The 14779-nt window shown below is 40.4% G+C and overlaps 1 protein-coding gene across 2 annotated transcripts in view; it reads right to left on the reverse strand.

Annotated features, from left to right (window-relative positions):
- Positions 1 to 11441: 11441 nt before the first annotated feature.
- The window catches only part of osbp2b (oxysterol binding protein 2b), a 53702-nt gene continuing 50364 nt past the window's right edge, over positions 11442 to 14779 (reverse strand). For both annotated transcript variants that reach the window (XM_008276547.1, XM_008276548.1), the window contains one exon: positions 11442 to 13986. In XM_008276547.1, coding sequence (XP_008274769.1) covers positions 13844 to 13986 — 143 coding nt within the window. In that variant the 3' untranslated portion in view covers positions 11442 to 13843. The remainder of the gene's footprint in view (positions 13987 to 14779) is intronic.

Here is a 14779-nt window from a genome sequence, read left to right on the forward strand (position 1 = left end):
ATGGATGATAATATATAAATAGGCTTTAACCCTTTACCTCTTGCATGGACTCGAGTTTCTCTCTTGCACGTCGCTGCTCAGCAAACAATTCTGTTTTGGCGTTATCCAGCTGTCTTTCCATCTCCTCCCTCTCCAGCACTGACATCATGACATTGTTCTGTTTGTGGAACAGAGCAACAAAACAAAAAGTGGTGTTGAGAGAAAAAAAAACTGACACTAAGACTAAGAACTAAATTATATATTTCTCGAGTCTGGTTGAATTACCCTGTTCATGCAGGATCCATCCTTTGGAGTCTGTTTACATGAAGTCAGTGTTGCAAGATCTTTTTCTACATCTCTAACTTCAAGGAGACAGGACTCCTTCTGCCTCTGCAGCTTCTGTAGCTGGTAACTACAAACGCACACAGTGTTGTTTTACTATTTAAGAGACACATTCTTTACACAGAACAGGATTATGCTGATACAGTGAGTTGTTAGGCATACTGATGCATACGGCTCTGTATGAGTGAAGTAGTAGGAGTTGATTTTATACCTAACAGACTCCTTCTCTATCCTGCTGTCTCTCAGAACGGACTCCAAAGTCCTCTTCTCTCTCTCCATCTGTGCTGTCTCTGCAGTCAGTCGCTCTAATTCCTGCAAGGCATGCTGGGCCACAAACCATTAACTGTGAGCATTAGTGACACCTCTAAACACAGATTTCTGATAAACAACCGAAGATGCTGTACTTTACCTTCCGTTTGTGTCGAAGTTCAGAGAGGCAGAGCTCGACGTCTTTTAACTGAGTCCTCTTTAACCTTAGTGTCTCCTTTTCTTTCTCACATTTCTAAAGCACACACAAAGCGGCTAAGACACATTCCTCATCTCATACACGTGAACACAGGGGAATTTATACAACTGACAAAAAAGCCTTTTTCAAACTAAACAAAATAATATATTAAAATACACTGGGAGGCTCATTCTTACTTGTTGGAGGTTACAGAGTCGCTCTTTCATCGTGGCCCAATCTGACTTCATCTTCTCCGGCCTGGGCCTCCCACTCTGTTGGTTCATTTCTTCATCGGTGTCCTTTTCGTTGTCACTCAATGAACCCACAAGTCTAGGATACACAATAATGTGCAATGTATAAGTTTAAAATTTAAAAAAATAAAAAAAATCACTAAAAGAGTGGATAAAATCCAAATGTTTACCTGTAAGGTTTTCTCCTGTTACGTTGGACTTTACAGACAGACAGGCTTCTGTTTTGAACATGTCCATGAGAGGATCTCTGGACTTTGTAAATAAAAACAGGAGGATTCTGTGACATTTACAGGTTTGTTTATTACTGTGGACCCAGAAAGAAATCCACACGTAGTGGCTTTACCTGATGTAGACTGAGCTTCACTTCCTTCCTGTGTGGGTGTGTCATAGTCACTCTGGTTGGAGCAGTGGTCATTCATGTCGGTGACAGACTGAACTGCAGCGCGCCATCCTTGCGGGGGACATAAAAACCATGTTCAATACATTTACTACTGATATTGTTTTCTTCAGTATTTAAAGAGTTTGTTTCTAGTATTTATTGATCTTAATCTTTCTTTTCAGATTGTTATATAAACTGTTTTGTACATCAAATGGCGATATTTTATATCTATACATGTTTTCTCAATTTTAAAATGAAGCTCATGTTCCAGCATATGTTCTGTAGTTTCTAACCTGTTCGCTTGTCAATGTGATGCCTGACTTGCTCTGTAGAGACTGTATCGAGGTCACTGTCAATGGACACGGTGTCAAAGCTCCACACAGGCACTCCTGTAAAAAAAACAAAAAAAACCAAAACACACTACAATCACTGTTTGGAGTTAATAGAGCCCCATAAACATTAGTTAGATCGAGCTTGCGGTGTGGTACCTGCCAAGCACCTGGCTGTAGGAGAATAGCTGTTGTTGTGTTGTACGTTTTCATGGTCAACTGCCACCTCTGTCCTGTGACAGACTGAAAGGGAGGTGAGAAAATGAAAAAGTACCTTTACTCAGAAGCCAAAAGAGCTTTTCTACATTTCTAAATTTTGTTGAAAAACAACAAAGATATAGGTAGAGCTGAATACACAAAGAACATCATGTTCTAATAAATCTGACAGATGTTGGGCTCGTGCTGCAGTCTGCACCAAGAATGTTCCCTTAGATCTGCAGAATATGATTTATAGGCCGGGGAACTTCTGTAGCACCACAATGCTTCATATAAAATAGTGTGCTGTGACACATTTGACCTTTTTCAAAAAAAACTGCAGTTCCTGCAGTCTGGATATTATCTTTGTCCAGAGCTACTGTGATTTCGATAATATCGGGATTAATTGTTCAACCTTAGATGCAGGTTAGTAGTTGCTGAGATCAGAAGACTTAATTATGTAATTACTTAATTCACATGTTAGAACTTTAATTATATTACTGCAAATTTAAGTCCACTCAACACTCTTGTCCATGGTCGTCCATGCTCCCCCTGCAGTAAGTCAATGTCACCCCTGGGAGACCCACATCTCACCCCCTGTTTGAGAACCACTGGCTTTGGTTATGTGCGAGTTAAGCTGACATTTTGGACTAAAGTCAGCATAAAAGTTCACATTCAGACTTTAAAGGTTTCATCCTTTGGGGGTAAGAAATGTGCTCAGTAGATTTGAAAGCAATATGACTGGTTGTAATAGGAAGAGGAAAGAGAGGTTTGATTTGAAGCTTAAGGTTCTATAATATCCATTTAGGGTTAAGGACTGAGGTGTTATGACTTGTCTATTGTTCCTTTGAAAGAAATGATTAAGTCTTTAAAAACACTGAGGAAAACTTATTCATATTGGTGCTATTCATACCAAGTTATAGAAAATCTATCAAGCAGCTGTAAACAACCTTCTGTGGATCAAAATGCTGGACACACAGATGGACAGACATCTGGATGATAGATTTGGGAGAGCAGGTGGGTGTTTTTTCTCTTAATCCTCATCCACATCACTAAGGAAAATTGGATGCCTGCCTGCTCTTTGTTGTCTCACAAAATGTGAAGCGATGTCAGGGTGTACCTACCACTGATATCCTCCCCACGCCTCTGTGGTGATTTGTATCTCTCTGCAGCTCCAGCTTTCTCACCAGCATGCAATATGTTTACCCTAAAGCTGTCAGGGAGACATTTCTTCTGTTGCTTTCTTTCACCTTGTTTGTTTGAGAGGGAACAGTGAGCAGTGACTACATCTTTACTGCTTTCCCCGGGTGTTGCTGATGCTCTTCTCTCAACATTAAGAAGACTGTGTCCACTTTGTTCATTCTGGCAAGCGTCACTGACAGAGATTTTCATCCTCTCATCCTGCTCTTCCTTGCTTAGTTCTTGCGTATTACTATCTGGCAGCGCCACTTCCACCATCTCCTCTTTGAAGCGTCTGACAAAGTCCTCTGTGCAGATACTGTCTGAAGGGGGGTGTGTTTCTTCTGCCATCCTTCCTTCCTCACAGGTGTCTCCAAGCAGTTTCTGTAACCTCCAGATGACCTGCTCCCTCCGAGACTCAGTTTCCTCCTTATGTCTTGCTCTGTGTAACCTGTTTTTAGTTTCCTCGTGAGTGACAGGACCTTCCCAGCAGTCTGTGGTACTCTCTGGGGTAAAGCAGAGGAGAGATGGCAATAATTTTGTCTGAAGGAAAAGCTCAGTTCTGTTGCATTGAGGGAGCAACACTTATACACTCAACATAAATATAGACACAGCCTCCAGTGTTTCATTAAGTATTTGTTGTTCCAAGCGTGCGACAAATGGTGGAGTTGGAGGTGGAGATGTCGACATCTAGCAGGCCAACAGCCTGTTCTTGTCTTTCTCGCGTCTTCTGTGGCATCATTTCATTTGAATAAACCTGCATTTTAAGGTGGCCGCTTATAGTCGCTGGGCAAATGAGTGTCTGTGTTCTGGTCACATTGTCTGATCATTATCCTTTAAAACCACATCTGACTAGGCTGTGGATTAACTCAGTGGCTGAGAATTTGTCACCAGTTGAACAGCTCAAAAGCCTTTTGGGCAGACTTGGCCAAATTAAACTCTTTCCTAACGATAACAAGACGACCATTTGCATGCCGCATTCATATTTCTGTTCAGTGTAAAAACAAATATCACATAATTAAGACAAGTGGCTAACTCTCAAACAGGTTCCTGGCGCATGTACACATTTACATACTGTTTACATACTATTTTGCTTACTTTTCATTTTGCCTTGTGCAAATTTAAATGTTTAAAAAGACCTGACAAGTAGCAATTACTATTTCTGTCACTGCATGTTGTTTTCTTGTTTTTGTTAGTTTGATGCCTTATCTTTAATCGCACTGATATTGCAATATTACCTGAAGTTTGCTCCGTCGTCGGAGTGTGTCTCAAATCAAGACAAGACATTGGAGTATCATTTGTTTGACTTGTACTCCCGAGGCCTGTGTCTTTGCTCAGAGCTTGACTCCACCTGAGAGCAGCTAAAAAAACAAAAAAACATCCAAATACAGATTACTGCTGGAAATCTCCAAACTTAATAAAAGGTGAGTGTATAAATTACCTGCATTGCTGCAATCATGCTCTCTGGAAATTGCTCCATGTTTCTGTGGCAGGACCTGCACAAAGTGATCACACTTGCTGAGAAAAATATATTTTCGATTACAAACGAAACAAGACAAAAACATGAACACAATGACAGTCTCAGACCTGCAGCAGATCAAGCTCAGCATCCATTGCATCGAGGAGGAGGTCACAGTGGTCCAGTTTGCGAGCTGGTGTGTTCACTCCAAATACACTGCTGGTGTCACGGAGATCTATGACAAAACGTTTAAACATGAGTGGATGTAAACCTCCAACAGAGTGAGGAATACATGACACAGCTGTCCTGCTTATAAAACTTCATACCAGCACAAAGAAACCTGTCGATGTCTCTCTCTGCTCCATCACGGCTGCTGTCAGACATGTTCTGTAGCTGAAGATAAATATGCAGACATTTAGCAGCACCACACACAGACTACATCCCCAGTATGAACCAGTGGTTCAGGCTGACCGGGCAGTCATAAGGAGTGGGGGGTTTATGTTGCTCAGTTGTCCAGGAAACCAAGACAATTTAGCTTGTTAGCAAGCCAAACTGACTTCTTTTCACCTAGGAGACTATAAATTCTCGTGTCTGTCTCTCCCACTCCCCAAAATGACCATTAAGTCCAGGAGCTGTGAAAGTTGAGTCCACTTTAACTTTTCTCTCCAATGTTTAGCTAGCAATGACTGGAAGCTAACAGTGTTAAAGACTATTTTTCTCAGCCACGTCCACCAAAGAATGCTCACATACTGAAGCTTTTAGCATTGGTAGAGTTTGTATTTTAAAGTTGTACAGAAAATAAAATTAGTTCAAAACCACTAACATGAACATAAACACATATCCATACATATGATGGGAAACTCACAGTTAATCTGAACCACAAAAGCTAATTAGCATCTCTGAAACCTCCATTTCATGTAGTTATCTTATAAAAACACCAAACACATCACATTCATTCTCCCTAAACCACTGTACTAAAACCACACAGCCTCAAACAGCCATAACTTACTCACTTTGAGGGACAAACACCCAGACCGGACTAGATGTCGACCTTGACTCTTCGGAGCTGAAGCGCTGCTGGAGGTTTGATTGACGGGCGCTCCGGGTCGCCCTGGAAACGGTCAAACAGCTCGCGACTCGTACACATGGAAACATCCCTGCTCGCGCGCACAGGCGGACTGAAGCAACAAGCAGCGCGAGAAGCTGCTGTCACCAAACCTGCTCCATTCAGAAACAAAGTGACTCCACATGTGTGTAAATCAGCGGATCGTTACCCAACATAGATAAAAACAGAGATTATGGGATATTGTTGTTTTAATAACATGCTTGTATTCAAACTAGTGGAAAGAAAACATCCAAAACACATGCTGAGGTACGGAAATAGGTCTAATTTTATATTAAATCATTAAATATTTCAGTGAAATAAACTTCAGATGTTTTTTTAATCAGATAAATAAATGAAGCAAAAAATCTATAAATAAATGTAATGATCTTTTTGAATTGTTGTTTAGCTTTTAAAATTACATTTTCACATGGATTTTTTGTTATTTCAGGGGACTTTATATCTTAATGATGCTTCCCCCCCTTTATTTCCTGACTATGACATTTATGTTTTTTCAGGGAACATTTTCCCCCTAATATCAAATGTATTTATTTTAGGGGACTTTTGTTTCATGTATATCACTTTTTAAATTTTTTTTAGGTGGCTTCCTCCCCTAATGTTTATTGTTTCTGTCTTTTGTGGACCTACAGGTAGAAAAGTTATTTGTACTGCAATGAAAAACACAGGATTAGCTGGTGAAAGATCCAGTTAGAGAATGTTAACTCATCCCACAGGGCCCTGACATCTCTAAAGTTTCATCTACAGCCCTGTTAGGTGATATTGGGCTAATAAATCATGCATTTAATGTCAGCTGGGCTTGTTTTAACACATACAGAACTTTCATTGTCATTCGAGGACAGTTCAGTACTGTACTGATCCACAGAGGGACCCCTTTGTTTTTAGACCTATTTCTGGTGTTCCAGTGTCGAGATCTCTAAAGTTTTGAAGGCTATGACCCAAAAAAGTCATCTGGACCTGACAGCTTGGATTCCCAGCTCTTAAAGCTTGCTGAGTTTATTATTTATAATTGTAGCTTAGAGACTAATTGCATCCTTAAATCTGGAAAGCAATATATGTTCCACTCTCACAGCAAGGTGGGTATCATTCAGATTTTTAAAAAAAACAAAAAAACCTAAACTATTGCCTTGTATCCAAATTTTTCATCCTTGCCAAGATTTTAAAATCTCAAGTAAAGTGTTCTTGGTCGACAATAACATCTTAAATGAAACTCAGTTTGGCTCTCAGTCAGATCATATCACTATAAAAGCAGATATGTTGGTAACAAAGGACATCTATCAATGCTTTGGGCAGAAAGCAGCAGTGTGTTGTACTGTTTGTTGATCAGTCCGAGGTGTTTGATTGTGTTGACCATGAGGTGCTGTTGAGCAGATTTATTAACATCAGTGGGTGACAAGGTTGTAGAGAGGTTTAGGAACTAGCTTACAGATAGAAGCCAGTGTGTAAACTCAGATGGACACAAATCAGGCTTTATGGAAATCTAGAACAGAGTCCCTTAAGGCTTAGTTTTAGCTCAGGTTTTTCTTTCTGTTTTTATACATAATATTGGGATGATCAGGCCTTCAGCTGATGTGTATCTTAGTGCAGACGACAAAATCGTAGGCAGGCTGGGTTTTAATCAGTGATACAGGGCTTGTCTTTAAACGCTCCTGCAGGCTATTTTCTTAAGTGTTCTAGACAGTGGAGACATTATTTATATGCTGCCTCGACTCTGTATGTTACAGCTCTCTAACTCGTGTCCAGTTCACAACAATGTCTACTTTATAATCTGTTCTTTCTGGCCTTCATTAAGTCTGAGGAAACAGCAGCACTGGTATTTCTATTAACAGAACAGTCCTGGGTAAACTCCAGTCTTACTTGTGTCATTTTACATCTCTTACCAAATGCTGCTATAATTCTCGCTCATCTAAATGGCTCCTGTACAGAGTACCGAGGATGTGCTTTGAACTTAGTAGAGCAGCTCTCTCTTTTTTTCCAACCTGGTCCCGGAAAAACCTTCAGAACTGAAAACAGCTGCACGATTTTGTCTCCCCAGGACAAAGAGAAAGCCGCTGTTGAATAAACCTTATATTAAATCTTGACTTGAGTTCACCAGCTGGCATGTAGGAGGGTCTGAATTGTAAGACGGTTTGTTTGGGCTGATGAGATTTTTTTTTCTTTCAACAATGACTTTCTCTTTGCCATTCTCCCATGAAGTTTTGACTGGTGAAGGACAGGCAATAGTGACTCATTCAGAGGAGTCATAGGCGTCTTGGTGGCCTCGTTCACTAGACTCCATCCTGCACAGTCACTCAGATTTTAAGGACAACCTGCTCCAGACAGATTTACACATGTGCCATATTCCTTCCATTTCTTAATGATGGATTTAACTGTACACCAAACTCTATTTGAAAAGGAATAAAAGGAGAAAAGTTAAATGAATCACTGTCTATTAATTGTTGTCGTGCTCGACTTTATAACCTTTTGTTACTACTTAATGGTGTCCTTTCTTGGCCAGGTCTCCCTTGGGAAAAAGATTTTAATTTGAAGGGACTTCCTGGTTAAACAAATGTTAAAAAAAACATCAGTGAGTCCATGTAATTCATTTGCTTTAAATAAAATAATATTTATGTCAGAGTGCCACAAAATATAAAGCAACAGAATTAAACTCAGGTTGGTTTAACATCTTAGGACAGCTTCTACAACAAATTTTCACAGGCCTTCTGCTGTCAAAACAGCGTTCTGCACATTATAAAGATGCACGTCCCCACTGGGATTAGCAATAACACTAAACTCGATCATCCTCCAACTGCAGCATAAAGATATGAAACCAGGCAGATATCCAGTGTCAACAATAACAACTTTATTATCCTCTTTTTTCATTATTGTGTCTTCGTTGTTTAAAGACAATGTTATACGAGTATAAATTAAGGGAGAAAATACACAATTTAAAAAAAAGAAGAAGAAGAAAAACCTCAGTTGAATCTGCAGTTACACCTGAATACACCTGTGTGTATCTGGGGAGTAAGAATAGTAGTCAAGGCAGGTCGATCACCTTTGCTTCTTGTACCAGGCGGCTGTTGTGTCTCATAACTTTCATCATCGTACAGATTATTAATATCCCCGTCAAGGTCTGAGTCACAGTCCAAGGAGAAGCAGGGTTCAGTTTAGACAAGGCAAAGAAAAACCTCCCCGTGTTCGTTAGTTTACTTCTGCCTCAAAACTGAGCAGAATCGAATGAGGAGGAAACGTGTGCCACACGTGCACACAAATCAAGCTCATTATGCATACAAACAGTATGAAAACACCAACATAAGAATAATGGCACCCATGAGAAGGAAAAAAAAAAATCAGAACAGAAAGTAAAAGCATAAAAATTAAAGCTAAGAATCACACCACAGTGAATTAAGAGTTGGGTGAGATGAAATGAGAGACACGATGAGAGGGGGTTTACATTAGAACCCTCCGAGACAGGGAAGGCAGATGAAGAGGTTTCTTTTAGTCTACAGTACACTCTCCACTTACACTTTGGTTGTTTTTTTTTTTTTTACTTTCCCTTTCTGCATGAGGCAGACAACTGTACTGTATGAAGCAACAACGAACTAACGAATCTGCACCTCACCGCGTTATTGCTACAGCTGTCCGATACTGTACAGGCCCGTGAAAGGGCGACGTCATTAGGCAAGTCACCATCAAGCACTGAGGTCACGTTATTTGGAAATATATTGATTATGATGAGCTCTCCGTTATCATTCAAAATATAATATGTAATCTCAAATATAAAATCATCTCAAACACAATATATTAAAGTAAGTCTCTAGTGAACCTCAAATCGATCGCAGAGAAAAAGGAAATCACAGATTAACTTTCCGTTTGTACAATTCCTCCGCCTCCATTCAGCAGTGATCTGTGTTCTTTCACATGTCATAACCGTGCACGATGCTTTTCAACAGAGCAAAAATGAAACTCGTTGCTGCAGCAGTGTCCATCCTTAACATGTGACACCCTCGATATGATTAGAAGTGCACACAACTGCAATCAAAATCTTGTTTTTATGTACATGCTCGTGGAAGTATCGTGGAAAGCAGATAAACAAGAGAAGAACCAAAAGCAGAAACTAAAGTAATAGTTTGACTTTTTGAGAAATGTCCTTATGTACTTTCTTACCAAAATTCCACTCTCATATGTGTGTGTTCAAGGCTACAGCCAGCAGCTGCTTGGATCAGCACGAAATCACTTTAAACAGGGGAGACATTTAGTCTGGTTCTTTTTAAAGCAGAGGCGTCTCCAAACACTGACAGTATCTTAAAAATGAAATATTGATATCATAATAATGATACACATATGATATATTGTAGGTAATCCAGCACCAGTAACTAACTGGTTAATGCTTCAATATAAACCCAACATACACTCATATTTTGAATGTCATTCATTTGCCAAAGAAGAGAGAAAATACACAAAAAAGCTAGTTAGAGGGCAACTTTGACTGATGGCAGTTTTTTTCCCAATTTTTTTAAAGATATCGCAATAATATTGTTATCGTGAATTCCGTATTGTGGCTCCCAGTCCGAAGGTAAAAGAATAAAAGCTACCAGCACCCTTAAAGTTGACTATCCATCCATTATCTATACACCGCTTAATCCTCATTAGGGTCGTGGGGGGCTGGAGTCTATCCCAGCTGACTGAGGGTGAAGGCAGGGGACACCCTGGACAGGTCACCAGTCTATCACAGGGCTACACTTGGAGACAGACAACCAAGCACACTCACATTCACACCTACAGACAATTTAGAATCACCAATTAACCTCAACATGTTTCTGGCCCATGTGGGAGGAAGCCAGAGAACCCGGAGAGAACCCACGCTGCACGGGGAGAACATGCAAACTCCACGTAGAAAGATCCTGGGTGTCCTCACCAGGACGTGAACCGGCGACCTTCTTGCTGTGAGGCAACGATGCTAACCACTGCGCCACCTTGCAGCCCTAAAGTTGACTAATTAACTTAATATATCCGCATTAACTTCCATCTTGTATCTTGAATCAACACCCAAAGTGGAAACACAAGTTGTGTGTTATTTAGAGTCACGTGCCGAGACTATTTCTCGTCCACAAGCAGTGAATTATTAAACATAAAAGATATAATCAGTTGGATAGTCAGCCTCAGAGGTGCTGGTGGGTTTACCGCTGGATTGTGCCAAAGCTGCTGTCTGTAGCTTCATATTTACAGCACAAACATGAGAGAGGTAGTCATCTTCAAAACATAAAATCACTTCCAAAAGCAGCAAATTATTCTTTTAGAGCAAGTGATCTTGGACAAGATATTTAATGACTGATCAAACTGTGCTCGTGACAACCACAAATCACAAATGTATTTTACGTAAAATGGGTAAAAGAAGCATGTCTTTGTGCAAAAAAATAATCAATCATTTTTCATTTCATTATCAAATCATCACTGATATCACTGATAAAGAATCTCACAGATAAACATTTGAAGCGTTCCTATTAGCACACTGAACGTCTCCTTCATCAGCCCGATATTCAGCACGGAGTGGTACTTTGATGTGAAGGAGTTTCTTTTTTTTTAGTGCATTTTTCACATCTTCACGGTCTGCACACCATGAACTGTCATGTTAGTATCAAGGAGTCTATAAAAAATGGATTTTTAGTGTGTTAGGTCAGTGTTTGGCCAAATTACGGGCGCCTCAGGGTTAACTTCCATCTTTGCAGAATCAATCTGGATTAAAAATTAAAATTACAGCAAATCCTCCAGGCTCATTCAGTCTTTTTTTTTTTCAGTGTGGAACTCTGCTGTACAGATAACCTAATACTCAGATTAGTATAATTATTCTTCATTTTACAATATCATTGTTTTATCACAAAATATTCACACAAATAGACTAGATGGTAGATACAATACCTCCAGCCATGAATTCTACATTCCTAACAATAATTACAAAAAAATACTAACTGTTTTTCAAAACTCTTGTCACCGTAGACTTGTAGTGCACAGGTCAGGGGACTCGTTCCCTTATTCAGTCAGTTAAAGGCAAAAGACTCAGGGTATCTGTTGTGTGAGCTGATCCCAGATCAGCACGTCCACAAACGGCGAATGAGCTGTGGTGAGGCTGGAGCGGCGGCAGCTGAGACGCTCCTCTGTGGCTGCAGCTGACTGCACAGTGGAGCGGGACACAGGAACCAGCCCTGTCTGCTTCGAAAACCTCTGACCTCCTGTCAGCTGGAGCCACTCTGGGCTCCTCAGAGGATCCGCTCCAGCCTCAGATACAGTAAACCCACTGGAAACGTCTCTGCTACAAACTAGTGACCGATGGAGGCTGTGGAACTCGTGCAGTGCACACTACAGAAACCAGCGTGTTCCTGGGTGGCGATCGCTGGATGTCTCAGCGTTTCGATGCAGACTCAGTAGTTTGTATGATTATTGAGAATTATGCTAAAATGGTCACCAAGGATACGGTATGTGTTGCTATGGGAGAGCACCAGAGGACAAGGTAAAGAAGTACGTGTACAGAGTGAAACTTGTCAACATCAACACAGAGATATGTACTAACCTCTAGTCAACCACAGTGAAAAGTGCTTATTTAGGGCTTCGATGGAGATTCCTACTGGAGTGACATGAATGTTTCGAAGCTCAATGTACCACTGCAAGGGCACTAAATGTGTTACGACTAAAGGATTAACTACGACGGTAGAATTTTGCTAATCAGAATCACAAATGGTAAAATGTCTGAAGCATGTTCGGGTGACTGAAATGCACTAAAGCATTGAGGCAATTCATATTCAGAATATGAAGTGCAGAAGCAGTCACATTATCTCTACATGGACTGGCTATTGAACAGACTAACTGCATGTAACTAGAAGGAAATCCCAACATCCAAACAAAAATAAAAAAACATACAGTGTTTCTGCTTTGCTGCATATTTCATAAGTTCAGATAAACCAGCCTCTAATGTATAAGAAAGAGATTATTTTCCCATTTGAACGCTAGCTGTTGATTACAGAGACTCAAAGTGTTCAAAATTATTCCAAAAACATATTTTGAAACAAAAATCGTAGTTGAATCATCACAGAAAAGTTGCCACAGTAGACCAGTGTTACTTCACACCAGCAGTGTTTCAGTCAGAATGCTCTTTTTGCACAGTTTCTATTTGTTGTTTTTCTCGACGATCAGTTTCTTCTGTAATACCACTTAGCGCCAAATGGTCACATAACGGACTCTGCCCTGTTTGTCCTCTTATAAAAAAGTTTTACAAATACAAACCTAAGTCGTTGTAATAACTCCTGGAATGAAACAAAACCTGCGATTCAAAGCAGGGAGCTATATTTGAAAAGTGTCTAACAGATAACTTCACATTTTCAGGGTTATATTACAGATTTTTTTCCTGTAGTTATTTATATGTTTATTCTTTTATCTTATCGCTCTTTTTTTAATTTACTGGATTTTGAACACTTTGCGTCTCTACAGCTGACAACAAAATCTAAGGGACAGAAATTTGAAGACACTGCATTCAGGTCTTTTTTTTTTTAAGCAATCAAAAGGGGCAAATGATGAGCACTTGAAATCATTTCCACGAAGCAAAAGAGGAAAGTTAAGATTCTTAAAGCAGGATAAGCTTACTCTCAGTTGTGCTGAATAAAAGAGAGGGTGAGGACACTTTTTGTGTAACCACTAAAACACTGACATGTGTATTCAACACTGTTCTACTTCTGCCTCTTCATGAATTTGTCTGTCTGTAATCATGAGCTGCTCTGATATGGGTTTCTATCCAATCGGGTAAAACTCTGTAATGGGTTGGTGAACAGAGAAAAGTGCATTGTGGGTAGCATTTACGGAGCACCGGAGCATCAGGACTGTGCAGGTGCCTTTATTGTGTGGTGTTACAATTCCATTATCTCACATCCACACAGTATCTCACTGCTGTTTCAGTATAGCGTCAAAGAGGACCGCTCAGGGAACGCGCCGTCTTTTTCCCCATAATAAAAAAACAGAGTGAGAGTGTACATTTGGAGGTACAGTGTATTCCGAGAGTGTGTGAAACATACACATTCTCATGCTCGCAAAGGTCCACATGGTGCTCATACGCCAGCTACGCTCCACCGCCTGAGGACCAGAGGCCGAGCGGTTCCCTGTCCGATGAGGTTAGGTGTGATCCGAGATGAGCTCCTGGGTTAGAAGATGTCAGGACACATGCTCCAGTCCTGTCTCTCCTTCGACTCCCAGTAACCTCCCTTGTACACAAAGTTTGTTTCTCCAGTGATTGAGTCCCTCCTCTGGTGAAACCACAACGGCTGGTAGCCTTCGTATTCTCTACCTGTGGAAAGAAGCCCAGATGTTATTCAGTCGTCGCCGTTTAATCACCGTCTAGCGGGGAAGCCACACTTGCAGGCAATTCACTGAGCAATCAATTCACCTTCATACAAATGCAGATATGAAAAGCAATCAATCGCTGTGCACTGCATTTGGGATAGCTCCAAATGTGAACCGAGCTGTAACGGCGGAAAAGTTGAACTCAAAGGCGTCAATATGAAACAAATGTTGTGTGCGATGAAAAAAAAACCTGGATCGGTCGTGGTGAGGGAGAAAATTATAATCACAGTTTTGGAACTCCCCGAACTGAATGATGAATCCGTTTCCAAAAACAGCAAACCAGTCAAAACAAGGCAGAAATTGCAGTTTTCTGATGTGTGAACATTTTTAAAAATATCATGATTCCAACTCAGTACCTTTAGCTTTACAAAAAACACAATGTAAATTTAAATTAGATGAACAAACCTTAAAAGAACTTGTTGCTGAGTGCACCAGAAAAGTGCCAAATGAAGAAAAAAAAACAGAATGGCAACAGCAGAATGAAGTGAAAATCAATCACTTGCTAATGTGGCTTCACCAGATCACACCGAGGATACTTGTAGAGTTTAATATCTGTTATTACATGTAACATGGTACTGAGGCTCTGCTCTGAATGGAAATGTCACATGTATGCAGGAAAAAAAAGTCTTTTGTTTTTTCCTGATTCATTATTTGGAGAAGTCGACATGAGAAGGGGGGTATCATGCAGTTCCCACACAGAGGCAGACCACACAGAGGACACACAGAGGATGGTGTGT

The sequence above is a fragment of the Stegastes partitus genome, unplaced genomic scaffold (assembly GCF_000690725.1).
Source record: "Stegastes partitus isolate 25-593 unplaced genomic scaffold, Stegastes_partitus-1.0.2 Scaffold77, whole genome shotgun sequence".
Taxonomy (NCBI): Eukaryota; Metazoa; Chordata; class Actinopteri; family Pomacentridae; genus Stegastes; species Stegastes partitus.